Here is a 17567-nt window from a genome sequence, read left to right as displayed (position 1 = left end):
ATGTATCGTGATACGTATCGTATCGTGACTTTGCTGGTGATACACAGCCCTACTATATATAGAATACAGTATATACATAAACGGAATATATATACATAAACACATTTTTTGCAATTATCACTCAAATGTGGTGATCAAACACTTATAATGACGTGACAGATACATAATGGAGACAGGACATTTAACAATTTAACAATAAACTTTATTATCCAAAATGAGTCTGACATCAGTGCACTGAACAGTAAAGTTGAAGTTTATTCAATTTTAATTCAATTCAATTCCATTCAACTTTATTCCGGTAAAGTTTATTTCACTTTGGAACAGCAGCCGATAATATCGGCAAAACGATATATCGGTCGGGCTCTAGTTTTAAGATTCATTTACATGATATTTCCAGGTCTAAATCACATTTTTAAAATTAGGCTTCCTCATATGTCCAGTGTTTTCAAAACTACAGAAACCCTGGCTCTTCAAAGGGGAACAAAGGTATGAAGTAAAATTAATATATTGATGTTCAGGGCCTGAATTTCATTTTGGAGGGGATTTTTTTTATTTGAGGGGGGAGTTAGGGTATTTTTTTAGACATATTTTTAAACCACAATCATCCAACCTAAATGTTTCGTCACCCAATGTATTTGTGTTTTACAATTTATAATGTTGTTGAATCATATTTATATTGTGAGGAAGATACTTAAAAAGAACTTTGATTTCAAACTCTGAATTGAATTTATTTTAACTGAAAAGGAAAGTAAACAGTCAGTAATAAAATAAGAATATATAAATGACAAGCAATGGCACAAGCACAGTTCATTTTAGTTTTATCTTGTTATTGTATTTGTTTAAGTTTTTCAGGTCGGTATAACAGTAAAATTGCCGCGTAAATCAGCCACAGCGTCTTCACAACATGGCGGTGGCAGCAACAATAAAGTTACACCTTCTTTATTTGCCTGAACATTTGGGCGGTGTTATGCAAATCATCCCACACAGTGACGTAAACGTGGGGGCGTGTTTAAACGAGGCGTTTTAGGAGGGTGTGGACCAGTCTTAACTTTTATAAAGAATATCTCTTTGGGTTTGAGACTTTAGTCTTTGCAACTTTAGGGATCTTATCTATTCACGAACAGCTTGTAACACTCCAAAGAGAAAGGAAAACTTGAAATTGCATCAGACTCAAAAGCACATGCAAACGATACATTCCGTCATCTGTCCCGAGCGTCTTTCACCCTGAAAGATTTGCGGGAATATCCCACATTACAAGCACGGAAACTGCGGGAATCAGTAGAATTATGCACAATCCCACGCCAAAATTCAAGCCCTGGTCACTTCGGCAAACCCTTGCATTTTGTCCTTGCAGTGTATTGATATGATTGGATTTGAAATGCTTTCTGATGAAGCGTAACTTTGTAGGTGCCCTTGAAGTGAGCAAGTGTCCTCCTCAACAGCACTTTATCCCTTTCACACATCTTATTCATGACTTTGACTGTGATTAATGTGTTTTATCAAACTGACGCTTGGTAGATTAGTTTAGAAATGGCGTATGTGACCTTTTGAAAAGTGGCTATGGAAGTCCTCAGTCTGCTTGGACAGAATCCGCCAGTTTCAGCCATCTTTCAGATGTAACCTGCTCTGATTCGGCGTAACTTGTATGTATGGCTGATGTTTTTGGTGTTTTCTGCATGCAGGTCCGTCTCATAAAGACTCAGTGGAGCAGGTGGAGACAGGCACACTGCTGGGTGTAGGTGTGGAGGACCAGCAGCAGAGGGACTCTGTGTCCCCTCACAGCGCAGACTCTCCCATGTCCCTCTCCAGCCCTCAACAGCACTCCTCCGCTTCTTCTGCATCCTCGCTGTCAGGCAGTGATATCGTAAGCATCGTGTATAAATCTCAATTTTGAAAAATTGAACCTTATGACTGGTTTTGTGGTCAAGGGTCACATATGTATTTTATGTGAGTAGTCTGTTATGCTGTTATAAAGATCTCACTGATTTGCGTTACAAGCTATCAGAATTTCATCTTTTGCCCATATTAATATCAGCAACTGCACCAAACTGCATATTTTTGTATGAAACCAAGAAAGCCTGATGTATCAAAAATGATACTCAAAATATAAAAATCATGTAATTTTAAGATTGTGTGTAGAGGTTCAATACACTGTTTAACACAATTTAAAATAATAATAATAATAAATAAAAAAAATTCTGACTATTTCATATGTCAGACTTTTACAGATTTATTATTCCTTAGATTGTCTTTCCCTCTCACATATTTGACTTCTGCTCCTTCAGGACTCTGACTCCACACCGTATGTCGCTCCACCTGTAGCCCCCATCCCTCTTCAGACCCTGGCACCGGGTCCCCTGCCACCAGTGCTTCAGATGGGCACGGGCAAAGCCAGCATCGCGGCTGCACTCTCTATGCCTCCGGCCACCCAGGTGAGGGGCTGTTTTGGTTGGTAGCTAACTATGATGATGTTTTGATGGTTGGGTAACGTCCACTCTGTTTGTTTCTCCAGGCGAGAGTGTCAATCCCAAGCAATCTTTCTCTCCACGCTCTACCTGGCAGACAGGTGTGTATGGCAAATGGACTACCCCCATACCTCCACATGCTTCCCCCTGCAGTCCCCCCAGCTCCCCCCAGCCCTCTGCCCATTCCCTACCACCATCCCAAGGTAGGCAGTGTCCCGCGTGTGCTCTTCTCTACATGCTGTGTGTATCTTGACACTGATTCCAACTTTCCCTCCTCCTTCAAGACTACTAGTTTAATGACAAATTAAAGGGACGGTCCACTCCAGAATTAAATTTGACACCATTAACTCACCCTCATGTCATTTGAAACCTATTTGACTGACTGACTTCTGAAAAATTTTGGTGACCAAACATTCAGTTCCCATTGACTTCCATTATATTTTTTGACCATACAGTGGAAGTCAATGGGATCCGAAACTGTCATCTTTTGTGTCCCACAGAAGATAGACAGTCATACAGGTTTGGAGCAACATTATGGTGAGTAAATGATGACAGAATTTTAATTTTAGGGTGAGCTATACTTTTAATTAAGGTGGAAGAAATGTAATGCCCAACTACGTCAAATCAGTATCATCAACTAAATAACTTGCTCTGCCCACGTATCAATAATAGAAAAATACTAGGGGAAAAAAATATCACTTAAGTTGGAAAAAGATAAAGATGATTATTTTTTTTATTTTTTTTCACTGCATTTTTTTTCTTTCTTTCTTTCTTTCTTTCTTTCTTTAGTTATTGCAAATTTCCATGGACCCTTTTGTAGTCTCTTGTGGCCTACTGGTGATCCTTTTTAAAACCTCAAGTTAACTGACTTTGGAGTTGGAGAGCAACGTTTTGCTTTTACTGCATGTCAAAATTAAGAAAATGTCTTTTTAATATTATTTTTATATACGCTACTGTTAGTTATATATATATATAGTTATACTGTTATATACGCTATATATATATATATAAATTGTAGTATTAAATTTTTTTTATGAAACATTTTCTTATGCTCATCAAGGGTGCATTTATTTGATCAAATATACAGTAGAACAGTAATATTGTGTAATGCAATGTATAAAATATTTAGAAATAATTAAATAACATATTTTTGAATGTATTTTAAAATGCTAATTTGCTGCTCAATAAATATTTCTTATCAGTGTTGGAAACAGTTGTGCTGTTTAATATTGTTGTGGAAACAATGTTTTTTTTGTTTGTTTTTTTTCTCCCAGGATTCTTTGAATAGAAGTTCAAGAGACCAGCATTCGTTAAAATAGAAATCTTTTGTAACATTATAAATCTCTTTGCTGTCACTTTTGGTCCGTTTAATGTGTCCTTGCTGAATAAAAATAATTATTACTTTCCAAAATAAGTACTGTCCCCATACTTTTGAATATGCATTTGTTCTAAATTTTATATATTTAAAATCCAATTTATGTGTATGCTGAGCTCTTTTTTCAGTTGCTAGCATCGTCCTAATTTGCCCTGTCTTGTCTTATCTCCTGCAGACAGGTCCCAAGTTCCCTCTGAAGGGCTTCCACAATCCCGCCGTGGTGCACAGTCCTGTCCTTTCCAACCGAGGCCACATCCAATACAACCGCCACACCTGGCGCCGCAGGAAGAGGGACAGTCTGCCGGCCAGCGTCAGCAGATAAAGACCTCGGGCCTCCCCTCCGGAAGCTCCCTCTCCACTCCTCGCTTCCTCTTCCACCCCTCCGGTCCCATCTTAAAACGACGAGAACTCATTGAGCCCTCCTACTGATGGTGTGAGCACAGAGAGACCAGCGTTTGCAACACAGCTCCTCGTTCAGTAGTTGTGGTGATGGTGGTGCTAAGTAGTTCAGTCTGCCACTGAATCTGTGCATGTATATGTAGACTCGTATGTTTTTTTTGACCTGTGCAATCTTCCTGAGGAAGCTTCAAGAACAGGAACTGTTTTTTTTGGTCGTCTACTCCACAACTTCCTGGTTGACAGGTGAAACGTTCCTTTTTGTGTATGTTTGTGTGTGTGTTTCATGCTCTTTTGTTTTCCTGTCTACACATTTCGTTCTAAACGTGACACCTTTCACATGTGGGATGAACTGGATTCAGTGGATTTCAAGTTGTTTGTTTGTTGTATCGGGGTGTATGTTTGTGTAACGCTGGCTTCGAATCCTGCACTCGAGATGCCTCCAGAGCTCCCCACTGTATTGACTGTACACATCACAATAACTTCATTTCTGTATTTTTGCTCACTCTGGAAACATTTAATTTTTTGGTTTTGTTTCCTTCTTTCTTTTCTGTGTCCAGCATTTTGTTTGTTTTTGTAAAAATGTTTTTATTTTTGTACTGTTTTTAATTTTGTTCATCGTTTACAGATCCTGTCAGACAGGCTCAAGTCTGTTTTAAAACTGTTTTTGAGAATTTATATTCCCTCTTCCCCTTTTCTCGGCATAAATTGCACCTGGACGAGAGCGAGTTAAAGCGACCAGTGTCGATCTTGCCTAAAGGTGCCGCCATTTCCCACTTTGTGTTGAGCTTCAGAGACTCCTCTGTTGCTTTTATTCGTCTCATTCGTTCGTTTGTTCGTCTTTAAGGTTGTAGTTGTGTGACATTAAGGCTTTAGGACTTGGATTTAACAGATTGAGAACCGATAGACATCGGAAAACGCTCAAGCTCTTAGTCTGTACGCGCTTTCATTTGTGTGTGTGTGTGTGTCCTTTTTAAATCACTCTAGGTAAGTGTGAGACGTGAATTATTTTAGAGAAGCTCTAATGAACGTGCGAGCAGACTCCAGATCAGTGCAGCTTTATGCAAGGTGCCCTAATCGGACCTTTTCGACTTCTGAACGGGCACCCGAATCGGATTAGTGGAGAAAGGGGAATTTATTTTGATTCCATTCTGGAATCTTGACGTGCATTTATTGCCAGGTACTTGCGCTAACATATGCCTTTTTGGTAATTACCTATTCCTATACTGTACTGTATTGTGTTGTGTGTTTTGGGGGGGGGGTCTGTTTGTATATGGCACACTAAAACTGTATTGCTGTTGCTCGGAACATCACAGGCATACAGGTTATTGTTACTATGCAAGTGGAGTTTTGAAAATCTCTCTTCCTGTGTCCCTCACGACGACCGTTTGCTTGTAAATCTTGTGGAAAAACTCAACCGGAGTGACCGTTAACAGACCCAGGCCTGAGAGCGAGGCATCAAGGTACACGTGAACAGTTCCTGTATGCAAGTTCAGTCTGTTTTAATGGAGGAAGAGCAGCCAGACGTCTTGTCTGAGTAAATATTTCCTCCTGGAGATCAACCGGACTATTTTACTGCTGTTACAACACTACAACCATGTCTTGCGGTCTGTATGGAATGGCTTTGATTGCCACAAACTTACATGACGCATTTTACAAAGTCGTATCTGATACGGAGATTACGGATTGTCCTTGTAACTCTTGACTCGTCTGCCTATCAATGCAATAGGGCAAATGTAACTCTAATAGCAGTTTCTGCTTTGGATAGAACCAGCATCTTTTGCAAAATGGGTCAGACATTGAGGCAACACTCCCCCTCCTTCGGTTCACATAAGGACCTACTTTATCGGTGATTTATCTGAATGAAAATGGCTCCCTGTTTTTCCCGAGTGAATCTGTGAAGGTGTTTTGGAAAGATGGAAGTGTTTCACTCTGTAATGGTTTGACATTTGTGGTGATGTACTTGCTTGATACAGTGTGACACTCCTCATTGAATCTCAATGATGGATTTTAAATGTAACCCTTTTTTTTTTGCTGACGTCTGTTATGTCGCAGTGGCCAAAAGCACTCCTTGTCAATCCTTATACTGAAAGCCCTCAGTGTGGCCACCCAGCATCCAAGAGGTCAGACGGAGGAATTGTTTTTGTTTTCCTTCAATATTTTTATGTAATTTTTTTTTTTCTATTTTATTTTTTAAATAAACGTCTTAAAACCATGCATGCACTTGCTTGCATTTTATTTTTCTACATTAATTGTTGTTTGAATAAATGAATGAAATATTAAATCATGCTTTACTAGATCCGCACTAATGGCAGATGTTTGGCGATTGAAAACAATAGGATTGTGGCTGGTACTATTACTGATGTTTTACCACTAGATGGTGGGCTTGCACTTCATAAGGCAGAGCTCTTCAGTTTGTACTCTAAAGAGATAAACACGCTTATAACAAATTATTCTTATTTGCTAGTAAGGTCTGAGACTCCCACAATGATGTAAGTTTATGTGCATGAATTGGATAAAAAAAATAGTTGTCTTTAACCTTGTAATGCATGACATATGAAATGATAGTCTGATTTTTTCTTTTTTAAATGAAATAATTTATTGAACCTTTAGACAAAATATATATATATATTTTTAAAATGCATAAAAAGTTTGTATAAGTGTTGGTGGTTTGTGATTAAGAACCACTGTCATTGTTGAAATATCAAGCTTTTATGGCTCATATTTTATGACTCCAGGAAAAAAACACATCAGTTTTGTACACAGGCACAGACTCCGCAAAATATGCTATTTGGTGCAGATGCTGGTATTACTATGACCAAAATGTGAGATTAAATTCTTATAGATTGTAATGTTAATCAATGAGTTTTTTTTAAATTATATATATATATAGCAGTAGCTGTAAAAGACTAGGCTACTTACTTAAAATGCAGAAATATGTTACATAAAGCACTTTGTAAACACTGTTTTTAAAAGGTGCTATATAGGCTAAATAAAGCTTTACTTGCATAAATTTTCACATTTTAGGTATGATTAGGTGTATTGTATAACACAATGTAGAAATCTCAATTATTAACTTTTTATTCCCATAAATTCAAAATCCTTTTATTCTAAAATTCCAAACGTGACTTATGTTGGCCTATTGTTTGTTTGTTTTAAAATCTTGCTTAAACTACTACAAGCCATGACCACTAAATAAGTAAATATCTTAGCATAAATTAACTATTTAACAGTTAGGTGTGGGGTTGAATGAGTGCACTCCATAATGTCCACGGGTCTCTGGTGCGCGCGGGTTATAAGTGAATCGTTCACCCGATCGATCGATTCGTTCAGAAACATGATTCATTCGGGAGCGAATCTCTCTCTTCTGTGTGTTGCTGAAGACGCGCGAAGTTTCTGCTGCTCTGTCGTTTGGAGTTGTTTTCGTTGGCTGAACAAAAACGGTGCAGGTACCTGGCGAAATATTGGGTCTAAAAATGTGAAGTACTACTAAATATCAAATAGTTTGTTTACTGAACTTGGTACTTGTATAAAAGCAATGTTTTACACGGTGGTTTTACTGAATATTCGAGCGGCCTACGGTCGAATCACAGTAATAACGTTACAAGTGAGGAAACAATTATAATCCTGTTTTTCTGTTAAATTGGATATGCGATATTACTTGAAATGCTGACTCCAGCCTATAAGAGAAAATATGATGTTTTGCAACGATAGAATTTGTTACGTGCGTGTTTTAATTATCAACATGATCATTTAAGCTACTGTGCTTTAACCTGTTTTTTCTAACATTTGCTAAACAGGTTTATTATATTTTCTTTACCCTGTAAAGCCTGACATATGAGATAATAGTCAGAAACATTTTTTTGAAATGGAAGAGTTTGTTAAACCTTTATAAAACATCTTGCATGTTGTAAAATTGCATGCGTTTTTGTTGAGTATCATATTTGGTAGGCTACATCAGGTTTTTATGGCTCATATAATGTGATATAGGAGAATATGGATACATACACTTTAGGAAAAACACCTGTTTTATAATGCTGATATTTATATGGCCAAAAATGTAAATCAACGAGATCTTCATAACAGCATTACAGACAATACATATAAATATCAGTTGTCACTTGATATCTCCCAATAATATGTCTTAGTAAGATGCTTCTGTTTTAAAATTAAAGCTCTGTAGTTTTTTATTGTTGTATTGTTTTAATAGTTGTATTATAGATAGAGTTATTGTGTTTTATGTCAAAGCATATAATGCAATGCAATACAATACATTTTTATCAGAAGCCTGATATATCACATTTGATAGGCTACTCACATTTTAACATGATTTTTCAAAATAAATGATTAAAATAATGTATGCATAATCTATTAAATTTGATTCAGTCCAGTAAATATTCATCTTAAAATATTTATAACAATATAAATATTATTCTTACATTTACTTTATGAAAAAATGCACGTCATGACCTGAAGGTGAACATAAGTATAAACTATCAATGAGACGATGGCATGCAGTAGATTGTGAGCAACAGGCTTTTCAGCAAAGTTGTGTTCATGTTGATCAGTCTGAGGCCTTTGTGTTTCAAATATGATCCAATAGGCTTTATAGGGATAAGAGTGAATGTTTGCCATACATCGACAACCCTTACAAAAATGTACCATCACCATGGTAACTATAATTTAAGCAAAACATACCATAGTAACTGGAGTTCAGTTGTTAATGAAAACTGGAAAGTAGACGCAACTGTCATCAAATAAGAAAATACAATTCATCTTAAGTACGACTAAATGTCATGGCAGACGAAAAAAAATCTAATCATATTATACCATATTACCATCACATCACCTTTTTTATAAAAAACTTATGGTATTTTGACAGAAAATAAGGCTTTTAACTTTCTAGGTAAACACCCCAACATTTTTAATGCGTAAAAAGATACCTAAGGGATTGAGATAGGAAGGAAGAGGTTAAGAGAAAAGGACTGAAGTTGATAGAAATCGCTGCACCCTCATGATGTGAGATGATGTTTGAAGAACTCCAGAGAGATGATGGAGTCAAAGCTCACAGGACTGAGCAACTGGACCCGGGGCTGATAGGGAAGAGAGACGAACCAAAGTCTTCTCCAAAACACCTCCGAGCAGCTCCAGAAGTAATGAACCCTTGCGAAACGAAGGCTGCTGAGGCATAAAATATGCGTTGCTATTTTGAGAGACGTATTTGGAAAAAAATCGAAACTGTATATGCAGATAGATTTGGCCTCCTTTCTGCACAGAAATGTGTATAAACAGACTTGCATCATACTTCATGAAACAATGGGTTTGTCACCATATGAGCTGGAAACAGCCTGTTTTCTGGAACACATAGTAAATATGAGATTTCCAGTACCGGCATTGTCTCTTCTCCTCATGAGTACACAAAACCACAACTTCTCAATGACAAAAGATGTGTCATCTGAAACCGGCAGCTTTCCACGTTGCTTACGATGTGAACGGAAAGTGCGCACAAAGGAATTGAGGTGCTGAGGTGTTGTCAGTTATCGACGCAAATCTTCAGAAGCTCAAGATGAAGGTTTCCTCTCGCCGGGCAGATTGTTACTGCTCTATTTTTCAGAGTACGCTGAAGCCTGCGGCTGGGAGACAATTGATATAACTTCATTAAAATGTCCTTTCTCATCGTTCTGCCATCTTGTCTATTTTTGAATGCTGTCACACAAAATGTAACCGCATTATATTTTATGGCTGTACTTGTTTCCTTTGAAAAGAGAGCAATTCCCTTTTTTTGGAGCGAAATGAGTTCTGGTTGGACTCAATATGCTCCTGTCACTTGTAATTATTTCTCTTCTGACAGTGGACCTCGCTTACGCTTAATGAACCAGACGATGATGAGGAGGAGGCTTATATGGCAACTAGGCCATATCTTGAAAGATTTATTGGAAGGCTCTTATCTATCGGTGCAGGTGCGGAATGATGGTCTTTTCAAGTCTGATCACCGTGACGTATAATTGTGACATATTTTTGCCTGTGGGGATAAAACACAAAGCATCTCCTAATTAACTAATGACACCCCAATTACATGTTCAACAAAACCACCATCCATCCAGATATGCCATCACTGTTGTTACTCGGTATCACTGACATAAGGGGTGAAAAGAGTCAGGAAAATTGCCTCGAGAATCCAATTAATTCTTCCACATTTCGAACGTGGCAAGCCAAAGACATAGACAAAGAGGTTCTCGCAGGAGAAGTTGCTTCTTTTGCTCCCTGATAAGAATTACTTCTAGCTTGTTACCATGGAGGCAAATATTTTAACTTTGGCTTTATATACACACTTACTTGATTTTTACAAAGAGGGTTGGTCTTGTGGTTTGTTTGTATAATATATTATATTTCATGTGAATATTATGTAATAAGTTTCCTCTTACTTTTCTTTAGAGTCTAGTTTATTTAGAAACATAAACATTGATGCATAACCCATGTTAAGTATTATATTTGATTATATTATGCGACTATTATATAACATTTCTTCCTACTTTCCTTTAGAGTCTAGTTTTAGAAATATGAACACTGGCGCATAACCCAAGTTAAATATTATATTAAATTTGATATTATGTGAATATTATATAACATATTACGTTTCCTCCTAGTTTCCTTCAGAGTCTAATTTATTTAGAAACAAACATTGACATCTAACTCATGTTAAATATTATATTTGGTTATATTCATTTTTGTGAATATTATATAATATTAAATTTCATCCTACTTCCCTTTAAAGTCTAGCTTATTTAGAAACATAAACATGGAAGCATAAACCCGTGTTCAATATTATATTTGATTATATTCATTTTTGTGAATATTATATAATATTATGTTTCCTCCTACTTCCCTTCAAAGTCTGGTTTATTTAGAAACATAAACACATGATACATAACCCATGTGTCTATATTATGTATTATATTGTATTTGATTATGTCTGATTACTACTTTCTTGTGAGGCTAGTTTATCTAGAAATATAAACATTGAGGCATAACCCATGTTAAATATTAAATATTAGTATAGTTTTTTATATTAAATATTATATTAGATCATCTTAGTGCCTAATTCATCTCCTTTTTACTAAGTAATTGTTGTGCTGTGTTGACATAACAGCATTAAAAATGCTAAACAGTAACCAGCATTTATTTATTTCTTGATTGATTGATCAATTGATTTCTTGATTGATTGATTGGAATGCTGTTATTAATTTATTACAATATAAAACACTGTATTTCTTGTATACACAACCAGTCCGTAAAGAGACTGAAGTCTCAGAAGCCTAAAGTATAAATCTCAGCAACGGTTCCCACTTTAAATCAGACATAACCAAAATGAATCAGAGTTCAGTAGGGGAGTCCGCCGATAACTCAGTAACCATTTGCTGACTGAGCGAGTCTGATTCAGGTTGCTAATTCACAAGCAGGTTTGTGAATCTCATTAAAAAGATCAGCTCATATAAGTCATTTGTTGGTGAATCGGACATCACGGCTTGTGCTGTGTATGTTGTTTCATGCAGGAAACACTGGCGCTTTAAGTCCCCATTATACTTCAAACGAAATTAAGTGTAGTGTGCCGTCATTTCAAACAACATCAGGCCAAAACGTTCGTTTGGAGTTCATTTCGGGAGTTTGAAACAACTTTTCAAAGTGAACTTTCCGGAAAAGTCTTTACGTAATCGGAGTGCCAAATTGCAGAGCTGGTGCAAACATATCCACATGGCTATGATCAGATGATCAGAAGTCTTAAATGCTGGTTATTCACTGCTGTCATTTTAGTTGTGTGTTTATTTTGTTATTAAGAGGACATTGGCAGCACATATTTACATCAGCAGCGCGGATGGCACCAGGATGTTTGCTTACAGTATACCGTTGCAAAGATATTTTCGGACTTCTTTTTACCCCTAAATGAACTTCGCTGTGAGCATTTGGGGGCCTGTAGTCCACCTTGGGTGTTGATGTTTGATTAAACTGCATAAGCTTTGCGGCTCTTGCCAATAGCAGCCAGATTTCAAATGACTGTTGCAAATTTTTACAATAGTCTCATTTGCGGCTGTTTAAGTCAGTCTGAAATCCTGTTATCTTATGCGTGAAACTAAAAACGACATTGTTTTCCTTCCACATTCTTTTAGAGTTACGAAACATAAACACAAATGCATAACCCATAGTAAATTACATCAAATTACCCAATTATAAGAAACATGTTACATCAAAACATGATGTGAAATCAGGAGGAAACATCAGCTGGAGCAAACTTAATGGCGTTAGGGGTTAGTGAGTGACCCAGGGAATGCAATTTGCTTCTCTTTGCTAAATTCTCAAGCAGATGTGCTCGTCCGTGCATATGGGCCTATTTTAAAGGAAGGTACAAAAGTTTAAGGTTGGTCAGATTTTAAATTAGTTAGTGTATCAGTGCATGTAGAGCTTTAATGGGCATTAACCCGTGAGAAACAACCTGTGATGTTACCAACGTGAGAGGGCCTCACTGTGTAAGGCTGATATTGAACATCTAAAATGTGCATGCAACAGAATATGCACATATACAAGAAGGCTAATATATTATCACACACATACTGTGTGTTCTTTTTCCCCCTGCTCTCATTCTGTCATCCGCACCCAGCAGATGTTATGCATCACTTCACAGTTGCAGGAAGAAAAGAAATGAAACACACTGGGAAAAGTTCCAAATTACCAAAAGGTGTGTATGACAAACAAAATGATACGCCGACAAAATGCTCCACTTTTAAAATCCCAGCCGCTTGTTAGCCTGTTTACGGTCTATTTTTGGCTCTTAGAGACACCTACCTCTTTTACATCTTCAAAATGCCTGAAACCCACCAGTCAAATGGTCCAAATGTTTCCAAGCGCTCTCGGCTCCAACACCGGTCAGTTTAACAATGGCTTGAACTTTTTAGCTGGCTGTGGAATTGGCATCTTGACCTGTGGTTGACATTTGTATGGATCCTGAAAGATTGTCTGGCTTCATTGACCTTTTCGCTTTCATGAGTGCTTTCTGTCCATATCGAGAGGACGCTTCGTGCGGTGACTAGTAATGATTTGGTATGTGAGATTACAGACAGATTCTGATTTGAGCATCTTGAGATGCCTGCAGTCTGTCCTTGCAGATAAGAGACTCTTCAGACAGATTATTACTGAAATGGAAGACTCGAGCAGGGACTGAAATATTACAGAACATTAGAAGTTAGACTTTCAAACCTCGCCAGAGATAGTGCTGTGCCTCCCTTAATGATTTAAGCCCCCTGCTGCTGCTTTCAAGTAGCAGATCACTCAAAAAGGAACTTTCTGGCATCATTTACTCATCCGCATGTCCTAACAACCGTGTATGTTGTTATTTTAGCTGTGGAACAAAAAAGAAGGATTTTGGAATATTTTGGAACAGTTCTACAATGACATTTCAACTTTGTCTAAATAAAAAAGCAATACCATAAAAGTATACTAAGTATTTTTTGAATTTGTGAATGAAATAAAGGGTTGAGCACATTTTACAAGAAAATACGATTTCAACTTTAATTCTGTTCAAACTTGCCATTTCTTTGTAATGACTTACGGCAAATTTTGAGTGAATATTGTTTCAAAGTAAATTCTACTCCAGTTTTTTGTTTGTTTTTTGTGTAGGCCATATTACTTATGCTAAAATGTCATTAATATTTACTGATAATCTTCCATGTCAGGGAGCTGTTTTCTCAAAAGCAGCTGTGACCGGAGTCAGTGAATTGAACTCGTGAAGCGGATCAGTGCATGAATTGGTTTTTTGAATGAACCTGTTGTTTACACATCATACTAAACAACTGGTTTTAATGAATCACACTGTTTCATTCACAAATCTGATTTCAACTCAAATATTCATTTGTTCTCAAGTTAATGCTTCAGTGGAGGGCAAATTTTGGTCTGTTCCTTGCATAAGCTATTGAATGACTTCAGACGACTTGGAATGTACAGTAGTTGTAGTCATATGAATTATTTTTAAAGAGTTTTTTGTTTATTTTTTCTTTATTTCTAAGGAGTTTGTCTTTGCATGGATCAAATCTGTGTGAAGGTTCTTAAAAATATTATTTTATTTGTGACCCTGGACCACAAAACCAGTCATAAGGGTCAATTTCTCAAAATTGAGATTTATACACCATCTGAAAGCTGAATAAATAAGCTTTCCATTGATGTATGGTTTGTTATGATAGGACAATATTTGGCTGAGATACTATTTGAAAATCTGGAATCTGAGGGTGCCAAAAATTCAAATTACTGAGAAAATTAAAGTTCTTAGCAATGCATATTACTAATTAAAAATTAAGTTTTTATATATTTACGGTAGGAAATGTACTAAATATCTTCATGGAACGTGATCTTTAATTAATATCCTAATGATTTTTGGCATAAAAGGAAAATCGATAATTTTGACCCATACACTTTTTTTTGGCTATTGCTACAAATATATTCCAGCGACTTAAGACTGGTTTTGTGCTCCAGGGTCACATTTTGTTCCACAGAAGAAAGAAAGTCATCAGTGTTTGGAACTACAGGAAAGTAAATGATGGCAACAAAAAAAAAATATTTTGGCAAGTGCCGTTTACTTTCCTGTATTGATGTATTACAGGAATATTGATGTATCCTGTTGAAACAGTAAGTTTGCTAAAAGTGAATTTTCTCAACGTTTGGGTTCAGTTTTTTTTTAAGATATACATTTTATGATATTACAAAAGATTTCCGTTTTAATAAATGCTAGTCTTTTAAATGTTCTATTCATCAAAGAATCCTGAAACAATGAGTCAGTTTCCACAACTGTTTTCAACGTTGATAGAAAGGTTTTAAATTTTAATAGAAGAAATAACAATTTGAATAAAACAAAGTTTGAAAAAATTTAAGTTATTTTAAATTGTAATAACATTTCACAATATTGATCAAATAAATGTAGCCGTTGTGAGTGTGAGAGAGACGTCTTCCAAAAACATTAACATCTTACAAACTTTTAAATGCTATAGCATACACTAAAAGACACAAAATTCATTGATTTCATAGGATCTTTGAGATGCAGGTGTTGTACCCCAGATAGTTGGGATTCAGACTTGGGACAACAATTTGACTTGTAAGCTCTCCAATCGAAGTCTATTGATGATAATACCACACAACATGGTGACAGTGAGCTTCGAGCAATGTAGAGATGTCACCTCCATTACCGGAGGCTAGGGATACTGACGATGCCTCGAGCACTTCAGTGAGATGAGGTTTGCACCAGCAAACGAAGGTCATGCTTCAGGTTGCACTGGCTGGTTTTGTCCATTAAATTCAGCGAGCTTATGTATACATGCATTTGCTTGGCTGTGGAGCTCTTCAGATGTGCACGTCTAATGAGATCATCAGCCCATTTCACTGGACAGACTCAGTGGAGTCAAAATTCAGCAGAGTGCCACAGTCTCGCACAGCCATTAGGCCGGGACCGCTTTAATGGAGGCTGTCTAACGAGGGTCTTTTGTGCTTATTCTCAACTGTGCAGTGCTTAGCATGTGTTTCATCTGAACAAAAAGCCTCAGACTTGGACTCCATATGGGTTCCAAGGTGCTGAAGCAGGCTTTTTTTATTATTATTAAAAAGTGTAACTTAGATTGTCTCAAAATTTCACCTCAATGCTTCAGGTCCTGTCCTGTATGGCGATTTGCCTGACAACAACAAGCAGATGTTTTGGAGGATAATGCAAGCAAATAAGACTGTGTTGCTGGAGCAATGATGGTATTTAGAAGACACTGACATTCAAAAGATTTTGATATATTTTATTTATTTATCTTGAAGAAATTTATACTTTTATTCAGTAATGATGCTATAAGAGTGACCGTAAAGACCTTTATAATGTTACCAACAGTGTTGGGCAGTAACGCATTACTTAGTAACGCGTTACTGTAATTGGATTTTTTTTCAGTAACGGAGTAATTTAACGTGTTATAATTTTCAAAATAGTAATTAGAGTATAGTTACAAGCCGAGGTCTCTATACGTTACTGCCGCGTTACATTGCTGACAGAATGCAGTGTTTTATAATCTAGAGATTGTAAAAAGGATGTAGCACACGCACTGTCCAGTCAAGTGGCAGTGGATAGAAACCTGCTTTCCCGCGAGACCCGACGCAACAGTGCGGCGCGGGACAAGACTTGATAGGCGAGTGCAGAGACTCGTGTGCGTGCGCGGGACGCGGGAGAATAAAATGATTCACGGGATTCCCGCAAAATAGAAATATCTAAACATAAAATATCTAAAACCAATAAATTGTTATGCATCTATTGCACAAAAGCTACATGAACTAATATAAAATATAAATGATTAAAGGCAGGGTATGTGATTTTTCAAAAACACTTTAGAAAACTGATTCGGGCCGAATAGCAAAACAAACTTGTAGCCAATCAGCAATAAGGGGCGTGTCTACTCGTGATGTGGAGGAGAGAGCTTTCAGTGCATGGGACGGACATTAGCCGAGCCGAGCGACAGAAAGATAGAGATGGCGGATAAAAAACAAAAGAGGAAAACGTCTGCGGAACGATAAGGCAAGAAGTAGGACCCGTGTAAATATCGGATCAGCTTTCCAGCGCTGGAGAGAACTCAAGGAGCGGAGGCCTGCGATCGGACGCCGAGGTTGCTATGTTTCTTCTCAGTAGGTGAGTAACACCGTGTCTACAACAACTAAAGTCTGCCTACACTGGACGCGAGAAAGAGGTCAAACGACCGTTGAAAACCATTTGAAATCGGTGTCAGCACGTCATAAATAGAACCCCGCAGCAGTTTTCTGTCGGGGATTTGTTGCGCCGCACCGCTCACGTCCGTAGACACGGTGTAACATTGGTTTTGCTTTGTTTCACAGAACTAATCGTTGCCTGGGTTGCGTACGTATATGTGGGGCGGAGCTATCAAAATAGGGGCAAGACCCTTTTGGGGTAGGGGCGTGTTTGTTTTGGTGATTTCAAATATAAACATTGGCTACCAGAAATCACTTACTCTGCCTTTAAAAAGAGTGGGATCCCTGAAGAACAGTTCAGCTTCTAATATTTATTAAATTAAATTATTTTTATTTTAATTGTAATTTACAAAAACTAGGAGGTCCCAAAGATTAAAACCCATCTGAAAACAAGAATAGGTCTAGGGGGCCTTCGAATATTGTTGTGGACAATGGCGTGTCTTTGAATTCAAGAAGTTTGAGAACCACTGGTTTAGACTGAATAATCCAACATGGGTTTATTTGAGTTGTTACCTGGACCCTGGTAGGCCTGCGGATGCCCGTGTCCTCCAGAAGGCCATGCA

General features: G+C 37.3%; 1 protein-coding gene across 1 annotated transcript in view; it reads left to right on the top strand.

The window, feature by feature from the left end:
• LOC107711298 (non-canonical poly(A) RNA polymerase PAPD7-like) overlaps nt 1-4720 on the top strand; it is an 18524-nt gene extending 13804 nt beyond the window's left edge. Inside the window, exons 8-11 of the mRNA XM_016516269.1 lie at nt 1683-1864; nt 2286-2432; nt 2513-2668; nt 4016-4720. Coding sequence (XP_016371755.1) covers nt 1683-1864; nt 2286-2432; nt 2513-2668; nt 4016-4162 — 632 coding nt within the window. The 3' untranslated portion in view covers nt 4163-4720. The remainder of the gene's footprint in view (nt 1-1682; nt 1865-2285; nt 2433-2512; nt 2669-4015) is intronic.
• Nucleotides 4721-17567: the final 12847 nt, after the last annotated feature.

This window comes from Sinocyclocheilus rhinocerous, unplaced genomic scaffold (assembly GCF_001515625.1).
Source record: "Sinocyclocheilus rhinocerous isolate Xijiao unplaced genomic scaffold, SAMN03320098_v1.1 scaffold86, whole genome shotgun sequence".
NCBI classification, from domain to species: domain Eukaryota; kingdom Metazoa; phylum Chordata; class Actinopteri; order Cypriniformes; family Cyprinidae; genus Sinocyclocheilus; species Sinocyclocheilus rhinocerous.
Note: the sequence above shows the minus strand (reverse complement) of the source record. Positions and strands in the feature narration are given on the sequence as shown.